The 9,204-nt window shown below is 35.5% G+C and overlaps 2 protein-coding genes across 2 annotated transcripts; one reads left to right on the top strand and one right to left on the bottom strand.

The window, feature by feature from the left end:
• Positions 1 to 680: 680 nt before the first annotated feature.
• Positions 681 to 4,683, top strand: LOC125663713 (ribosomal RNA small subunit methyltransferase NEP1-like). Its single transcript, XM_048896042.2, has 6 exons — positions 681 to 864; positions 1,020 to 1,121; positions 1,490 to 1,631; positions 1,739 to 1,797; positions 3,130 to 3,279; positions 3,545 to 4,683. Exons 1-6 carry the CDS (start codon positions 745 to 747, stop codon positions 3,656 to 3,658), a joined length of 687 nt encoding a protein of 228 aa, XP_048751999.1. The 5' UTR covers positions 681 to 744; the 3' UTR covers positions 3,659 to 4,683.
• A 255-nt stretch (positions 4,684 to 4,938) lies between these two features.
• On the bottom strand, positions 4,939 to 8,646 carry LOC125663712 (blastula protease 10-like). The gene is made up of 10 exons (XM_048896041.2): positions 8,450 to 8,646; positions 8,028 to 8,337; positions 7,438 to 7,573; positions 6,744 to 6,807; positions 6,369 to 6,572; positions 6,135 to 6,264; positions 5,844 to 5,963; positions 5,652 to 5,749; positions 5,434 to 5,537; positions 4,939 to 5,315 (listed from the first exon to the last, which is right to left on the bottom strand). Exons 1-10 carry the CDS (start codon positions 8,513 to 8,515, stop codon positions 5,168 to 5,170), a joined length of 1,380 nt encoding a protein of 459 aa, XP_048751998.2. The 5' UTR covers positions 8,516 to 8,646; the 3' UTR covers positions 4,939 to 5,167.
• Between the last annotated feature and the right edge of the window lie 558 nt (positions 8,647 to 9,204).

Below are 9,204 nucleotides of genomic sequence, written 5' to 3'. Positions count from 1 at the left end.
AAGAAGTTATTTACTGCAAACTGGTGATACCTGTCATACATATTTGTTCAATGTCTTCATTCTATTTTAAGTGTTCAGATTTAACCCTAACCACCCACCCCCTTTCCAGCCCCCTCTTTCAGAAATGGCACGTAATATTAGGAACATAACGGTTGTTTAATTTGTTGTTGTTTTTATGACGTTGATATTAGTATTATCGACTTGATAATGTGACTGTGTCGTGCAAAAGTTTTTGGAGTATGATTTGAAGCCTTTTATGTTAAATATCCATCTTTTGCATTACAGTGGAGTATTAATCATATGTACTTAAATAATACCTTTACTATTATTACATGTAGTGTTGTTATGTTCATGTATATATTTTTTTCCGTGTGTATTTCTGACTGTTTTACATTAGGATACGGTGATACTTACATGTAATACAAATAAGTATTACCATGTTCAAAATGTCTCATGTATGAACATTGCTCATACTAATAGTGCATATTTTGCTCTTGTTTTGTTCTTTTCTTTTTATCATCATTTTTTTTATAAACATTGCACATTGAAATGTTAACAATCATGTATGCTGTATGCCCGAGAGGGCCCTAATTTGGAAATAAATCATATTCTATTCTATTCTATTCTTAGCCTGGTGCAAGCACATCGGAAGGCCTCGGGAACCAGGCTATTCTATTCTATATCCAAGAAAGCGGAAAAGTCTAATGGAATATTTTAAGTACGAGTTATTTGGTATAGTTGAAGATGGCGGCGCCCACTGATCACGAGAAAAACGCAAACAAAGTCATTAAAAGTGTTTCAAGGCAAAGCAATGAAAAAAGGTTGATAGTTGTTCTAGAAAAGGCATCGTTAGAATCAGTAAAGGTTTGTATTTCGTGTTTTATAACTTTTGGTTTGCATGAATGCACATTTACCTCTGAAATAAATGGTAAATTAGTTCGAATTATCTCAGAAACTAGTTAAGAATTTACTTTTCATCTGAATAAAACGTGAATTACAATGATTTATCTTGGTTTTAGGTGGGGAAGCAGTTTGAGTTGCTAAACTGCGATAAGCACAAAGGTTTAGCCAAGAAATTCAAACGGGATATATCACTATGTCGTCCAGACATAACACATCAGGTATTTTATCATTAAGAAAGTTAAAAGTAGATACCCGTGTTGTAAGTGGTAATTAATATGTATTGTGCTATACTGATTCCTGTTCATAGAACTTGTAGGTACTATGATCTGCTGGTTCCTATCCTCCTGAAATTGTGTTTTGATGAATTAAAATTTATAATTAATACATATCCCTGTGTGTCATACTTGCCAACCTCCACATGTAAAAATCTGGTCATGACCCTCTTTGGACTGCTGTGGTGAAAAAGTTAGTGTCAAACACTGCAGCGTATTCAAGGTTTCAGTTATGGTAATATATGAAAGAATTTTTCAAGACTGAACTGGAAAAAAACCCAGAAAGGATGTTTATGTTACAATTTCGTTTTCAGTGTTTGCTAATGTTGATGGACAGCCCACTGAATAGAGCAGGACTTCTTCAAGTATATATTCATACAGAAAAGAATGTCCTGATAGAAATCAACCCTCAAACAAGAATTCCCCGAACATTTGATAGATTCTGTGGTCTTATGGGTAAGAAATTCATCAAAACATACTATTAAACTAAATGTCAGAGGGACTTGATTTGTAAGTGTTTATGGTTAAATAACACCAGTATATTCTCATGATTTTATTTACAGTACAGCTATTACATAAGTACAGTATTCATGCAGCAGACGGACCACAGAAACTTTTAAAAGTAAGTATCTAAAGGCAAAAATACTGTTACAGTAGTATGTATGTGCAGACGTATGTACATTTGTATATATACATCTATGCAGATTGGCATACCGCAATTTTGTGCAGTTACAGTTTTTAGCTCACCTGAGCTGAAAGCTCAAGTGAGCTTTTCTGAACACCCGTTGAACATCGTCCACCTATCTGTCTGTAAACTTTTCACATTTTCTACTTCTTCTCCAGAACCACGGGACCAATTTCAACCCAACTAAGCAAAAAGCATCCTTGGGTGAAGGGCTTTCAAGTTTGTTCAAATGAAGGGTCATGCCCCATTCAAATGGGAGATAATCACAAAAATGGACTGGGGTCATTTAAAAATCTTCTCTTCAAGAACCACTAGGACAGAAGAGCTGAAATTTACATGAAAGCTTCCTGAAACAGTGCAGATTCAAGTTTGTAAAAACTATTACCCCCCAAGGGTAGGTTTGGGGCCACAATAGGGGATCAAAGTTTTACATGCGAACATACAGTGCTCCCTCGATATATTGCCAACTTTTGTTCAAGACCAATTTTGGCAATAAAGCGGGGGAGGCAATATAACAAATTCACCATTACAGATGATTTACTGAGCAATCAAAAGAAATTTAATTTTGTAAATTTATTTGGGCTCCATTCCATATAAACATTTATATAATCTTGAATCTTGAGTTTAATTCAGCAATTATTTGTAATTAACCTGAATACCTTGTCCAAACAGTCACGCCTCACTTCACTGCTCTCAAAGTACAAAGGTGTTAGGTACTTGGCATTATCATCAAAGGTATTAAAAGTTAAAACCCTATAAAATTTGACCATATGTTTGTGAAAATTAGTGCAGGGTTGGCATTATGACTGGGGCGTTAACATGGGGAGAAATCTTAAGGCATTAAGCGGGGGTGGCAATATATCGAGGGAGCACTGTATAGGGAAAATCTTTAAAAATCTTCTTCTGAAGAACCACTAGGCCAGAGAAATTTTCATGAAAGCTTACTCACATGGTGCAGATTCAACTTTGTTAACATCATGGCCCATTGGGGGTAGGTTGGGGCCACAATAGGGGATCAAAGTTTTACATGTGAATATATATAGGGAAATCTTTAAATATGGGTCAAGTGACTCAGGTGAGCAATGCAGCCCATTGGCCTCTTGTTCAAGTCTATTATATTACAGAGGCTTTTAGTTGTAAACATGCTTTAACAAAAACATTTGGGCATTTGCTCTTTAGTTGTTTTATGTGTTCAAGGAGCAAATGCAAACACTAGAATGCTTTTTACTGTAAAAGCCATATGAGACATACTACAGTTTTGGTTTTTAGGTGATAAAAAACCCTGTCAGTGACCATTTTCCTCTGGGTTGTAAGAAATATGGGACTTCATTTCATGTTGAAAAAGTGACAGATCCTCGTGAAATTGTGCCAGAAAAGGAACCTGTTGTTGTTGTCGTAGGAGCTCTTTCACATGGCAGTGTAAGTAATATAAGCTATACCCACAGAGCGTTTCTGTACATGTCTCTGATTATACTTTCATTGCTTTTTCTTAACTTATCAGGAATGTGATAAGTTTAAAACTGTTCTTGACATTTCATTCCTGGTCTATTTAATTTCTTACTCTATCAAAGTTCGGTCACCGTTTTTGTGCCTGTGGCCCACATGTTAAGGAAGTTTATTGGTCTGACACAGTGACATTGTAACAGATAGCCAAATCAGATTTATTTCTTCACATCCTGTACAGGTGGACGTTGACTACACAGAGGACGAAATCTCCATTAGCAGTTACCCCCTGTCTGCAGCCTTAACCTGTGCAAAGATCTGTTCAGCGTTTGAAGAAAAATGGAATGTTGTCTGACCTTAGCTGTCAAGGTTGTTTCACAATGCCTTCCTGGAGGGTGTTTGTCTTTCATTTATGTAACGTTTATAAATCTCCTTATTTCAACCTTGGGAGAAATTAGACCTTGGACTATCGATCAAGGCTTACAATGTACCTGATTTCCTCCACAATCAGAGAAACTATTGGAGGTAGTCAGTTTGGTATTGTTTAAGCATAGAATTTTTCAACAACAAAAAAAACAGACATTAAATATGTAGAAAACAAAGTTGAAGTTAGTAATAATTTAACCACTTCATATGTACTAAATAATGTGCTTTTGTTATCAAACAGACAAAATTGTAACAAATGATCTGCACTACATAATGAAAAAAGGTAAATTCTGAGATACTTAGATGAACTAAAGGCAATGCATTCTTAATCTACTGTTGCCACATTAAGCTTGCAGACTTGAGCGCAAGGATAAAAACAGGATGTGGCTGGAATTTCCTGTTAATTGATCTGTTCACCACTCATCATAATTTTTTCATCTCATCTCACTGTTGCTATCTAAACAATCTAATTAAAATTATATGTTAGATTCGCTCGCATTACATATGCGAGTATGCAAGCTGATCCAACTTCTAATTTTAATTAGATTGGCTATCTAAAATACCTAAATTTTAAAACTTTTTTTATTTTGTTCACACTTCCTCTTCAACTATTTGCTGTTTTACCAGAAATCAATCAAAGAAGCACATGTAGGTTGTCTAGGTTACCTCACAGCAACAGTTGTATTTGTGTCTGTATTCCAAATAAATCAAATCTTTCTTCTTTTTTCCCCTCAGAATCGCTGTATTTTGTTGCTGTTATTTGGGTTCTTTATTGTTTATTTCTTTTTTTTTAGTTTGAAACAACATATTGCATTCTGTTCATGAATCCCACACAAATTTTGAATAATTTGACAAGCCTGTAGAAGACAGTGACTTACTTGTGTTTTAAATATATTGGAAACAAGATGAAAGTTTTCAAACACTTTATAGCAAATAAAATCTTTTTCGGACACATTCATGTTTTGTTATATTGTAATGAAAATTTATTCCTTTGAAGATTGATATTGACACCAGACAGCTATTTTGTAGACAGAAAATCTGGTTTGCTTTAATTAGATTTGATACATGTACATGTAGTATAATCGACATTATATGCATTTTCAAAAAAACTGATTAGTTTTCCTCACCATATTTTCACATTTTATCTTTTTTTTTTTCGTGTCCTGGATCACAATATGTGGGACTTATTATAATTAAGGTAAAACAAGGTTTAAGTGAGTAATTTTATTGCAACAAAGAATAATGTATAGAAAAAAAATAAACAAGTTAACAAAATGCACATGCCTTTGAGATTCATTGGAAAATACAAACATTATATGAAATTATGATCATCTTATAATAGATCATGACTACACATTAGAATGGATCACATTTATAGCGCATCAAATACAATGCATCAAAGGTCGAAGTCCGCTATTTCACTGGACTAAGCTGAACATCAATGAGAATCGGTGTCAATTCTGTGAATGCTAGAATAATCGATTCGGAATCCTCGGAAGTTTGTGTTCTTGTCGGAAGTAAAGTGCAGAAGAAGTTTATTGCTGCTAAAATAGATGATCTTGTCTCCAAAATTATTTCCAGAAATCCTGAAATTAAAAATAATCTTAAATATTGTTTTAGCTTAGAAATACAGAACCAAATATAGGTTTTTACAGTGAATTTAATAGATAAATGAATGAAAAGAGGAAGAATGATTCAACTTACATTTGCCCCACCCTTTCTGGTCCGTATACTCGGACGTCAAGGACATCATACTCGTATTCCGAATGAAAGTCACGGAACGTCAGTTTTAAGAATTCAAATGGACCCTATCAATGTGGACAATTTTGTAGGTTTACTCATCAAAGTACAAAGCAATATTCGACAGAAATATTTGAAAAAGATACTCGTTGCAATTTAAAAGAAATGTCTTGAGAACTCACTTCAATTAGCCAGTGACATTCCGCGTTACTGTTATATTCGTTGGGGTAATTGGGAGAGAGAATCGTGCCATTTTCGCCCAGGAAGGTTCCTCCACAATCTTAAAGTATTAAAATAAACAATTTAGTAAAACAAAATCAACCGATGAAAGCATTTTGCAGAGAACAGTTGGTGATTCGCTGAATACTACTCACTCGGTGTAGAGGGCGCCACGTCGTCACACGTGAACCCACTGACTCCGTAGGGACAAATGCAGTGGCAGTTGGGTCCGATAAATCCACCATTTTGACAGACAAAGTTGGTTTTGCAATGCCCTATGAAAATTTATCTTTCAAGTAGTCAAAACATTTTAAAATGTGCACTTCATTTTATACACATGACATGAAATTCAGGTTTCCGTCTGTTGAGAGAGAATGGGTGCTAAATTGAACGATTTTGTAAGCACATGTTCTGCTCTATAGATTAAATATGGATTCATTACGTACTGTCGCACTGGTAAGCCTGATTAGCGAGCTTGATATCTAGAAAGCTTGGGCCGTCCCTTTGCCCCATCCACGACTGAACCAGAGTGTCGCGTGCAACAATTGTCTTCGATTCCCCATCTCTTGAAAATGCCTGCAGTAAAATGGTAACATGTAAATACGCCCACCCTTACGGCCGCCGTTTGTTTGATTATCTGACCAAGAACAATTGTATTAATTGAATGGTAGATTTATTACCTTGTCGCTATAATGCATGATGGATCCGATGTCATAGGAGAGGTTATACGTGTAGACCTTCTTGTTGGAGTATTTCTCAAAGTTCTTTTCGTTCCCAGGGCTGATGTTGCCATCGACAATGAGGATGTGCTGATCTCGGTCGGACCGAGATTGTTCATGTACAAACCCAAAGCTATGCCCAAGCTCATGCGCAATGCTCCCAGCCTTAAAGAAAAGAATAAAATGCAGTTGTTAACGAAACCCTGCAAAATTTGCAATGAGTTTTAAAATAGGTTGTCATAAATAATGGAACTGTAGCTCCAAGGAGCTTTTAGAACGACATAATTTCATTGCAGAGTGATATTTTCACATATTCAACTTAATCATTTTACATACCCCGCATCCATTGGAAACGTTTACAACCTGTTGTCCTCCAATTCGTCCAACATTGGATTCACATCTGAAACATTAAAACTTTTTAAAGACAAACTCAAAGAACGAACTTAGCTGCATTGATTTTCTGAATGATACATTTATAATCTGAGTGATTAAAATTTACATATTTGCAAAGGAATCAAAATAGAAAGTACTGCTGACACATCAAGTTATGAACTTGATTTTAAGTAAAATTTCAATGAATGATTTACATAATTAATTTCATAAAATAGAAAAGAAATGATAATGGTTTAAATATTTTAAGGTGTATACCAGCACATGTTTTATATTCCCAAGTAGAATTTTTTTTTTTTCGCAAAAGCTCACGAATGGATATTTATATAGCATTTTCGTAATCATAATATCTTTTGTGCTTTAAAAAAATGGGTTTTTTTTTTCTTTATAAAATTTTGATAAGAAGTTCCACTTCATTCGATGTGATATCTTTTGGGAAATTTACAGGAACTACGTCTGACTTCCTGTTTTGGATAGTTGATTTTGAACTACAAACTTTGTTCAGTGTTTCTATAAAGTCTATCGTTTATTGACCAAAAATAACATATTTTCCCTATATATCAAAGTAATGAATCGCCGAAGGAAAACAGTTGTTTTGTGTTTTTTTAATTTGAGGGTTTGAAAACATACAATAACATACCCGTCATAAGTCTGTTGAATTGTGACGTAATCACTATATTGGTTTTGGTTTGATGCGGTCCTGGCGACAAACCTAATGCACGTCAATTTCTCCCACATCTTGATCGCAGAGTTCAAATTGGAGGCAATGGTGAATTCTGCAAAGAATAACCAGTTTACTTGCTATTCTCGCCATTACACATCCAAAGATTTTCTCGAAGTGTTTCATTTGGACCAAAATATGACTAAAGGGTATAATTAGAGACCAAATGCAAAAGAATTTGCCACTGGTCGTAATTTCCACTGAAGATTTTGGTTTTCCGAGTTGTTCATAAGGTACATCTTCGGCCACGGAATCGAATCCCGCTGTGGGACATAGAAACCGGTTCCTCAGATGTAACCGAACACACCGAAGTACCATGGTTCAAATGTTTCTGTGTAGGTCAGTTTTTTTCCCCCGTAAATCTAAACAATAAAGCCGGTGTCACCGCAATAACGTGAAATGGCTTTCGAAATGATGTAAAACACACAAATAAAATAAATACAAATAAGCAAAATAAGTTCATTTGTTTTTGCTTGATTTGTAATACAAGGCTTTAGTAAACTTCATACCAAGATTTCCGGTTTCATAAGGAACAACACCATTGGGCCAGTAATATCTCGCGTCAGCGACAATTTTTCTCAACTTCAATGGAACCCCCATTCGCCGACGTAAAACGTCTCTATTTATAGCGATCTTCTGAGCTGGCGTCAAGGTCATGTCCGACTCGAAGGTCCAGGGTTTGGGATAAAGTTCATCGTCAGGTTGGTGTCGCTGAACCCGTGCTTTTGGTTGGTTGGTCAAAGTGTTGCTGTGAACATACTTCGACGGACTCATTCCGACATAGACGTTGAAAAAGTTATGCAGGCCAATCCCGGCTCCCTATCATTAGATATAAAAGACAGTCCTCACATCTCTGTGTATTAATTAACAAGAACATTTTTTTATTATCATAATAGGGGATGATTTTAGATGATCAAACTCGTTCACTTACCGTTAATGGAGCTGCAAGGACAAAACTTATGCATGATAGTGGAACTAAGAGAAACAACAAAACCATATTGTACAACGTCTAAAGTAGTCCTTCACGAGAGAGAGCAGAAATTAGCTAATTTATAGAACCAGTCTGCAGTAAATTACTTCGGAATGAACAATTCCAGCAGCAATAAATCCTTTGGTCCTTTTTCTGGTTCCAGTCTTTAAATACAGATTCCATGTCTTATCATGAGGCCTGGAACGGCCCGGCATTGTCGTCATATATTACGTTTTCCGCGCCCCTGTTTGTATGGTCCACGTACATGATGTTTTGGGTGGAATTAATAATTGATTACATGAGATAAAGAAAGGTAGACGAGCCTTTGGTATGTGATTAAATAAAAGATTGACTTCTTAAATCAAATTATTTGTTAATTATCAGGGTGTTTGACGGACACCTTTAATAGTTGTGTGCTTCATGGTGAGGCAGGAATTTACCTTGTATATACAGTTTACCATAACCAAGGGCAATGCCCTTTATTAATTAAAATTTAAAATTGTGTACAAATTTAGATTTGTTTAATTCCATATTAGTAAAGGACGGCAGCAAACTTGAAGGAGGTGGCAATAATTACGTAACTGCAATTCCAAAGACAAAGCGCTTTAAGCGGATGCAGCCACATTTGACGTCTTCAGTTTTGAACCTGTTATCGTGAAATTTCCCGGGCTTTTTCCACAAAGTTATATAAATGACTTCCAGTCAGCTAAGTAAAT

Source organism: Ostrea edulis, chromosome 1 (genome assembly GCF_947568905.1).
Source record: "Ostrea edulis chromosome 1, xbOstEdul1.1, whole genome shotgun sequence".
Classification (NCBI taxonomy): Eukaryota; Metazoa; Mollusca; class Bivalvia; order Ostreida; family Ostreidae; genus Ostrea; species Ostrea edulis.
The sequence above is the reverse complement of the archived record's forward strand: the minus strand, read 5'-3'. Positions and strand labels throughout refer to the sequence as shown.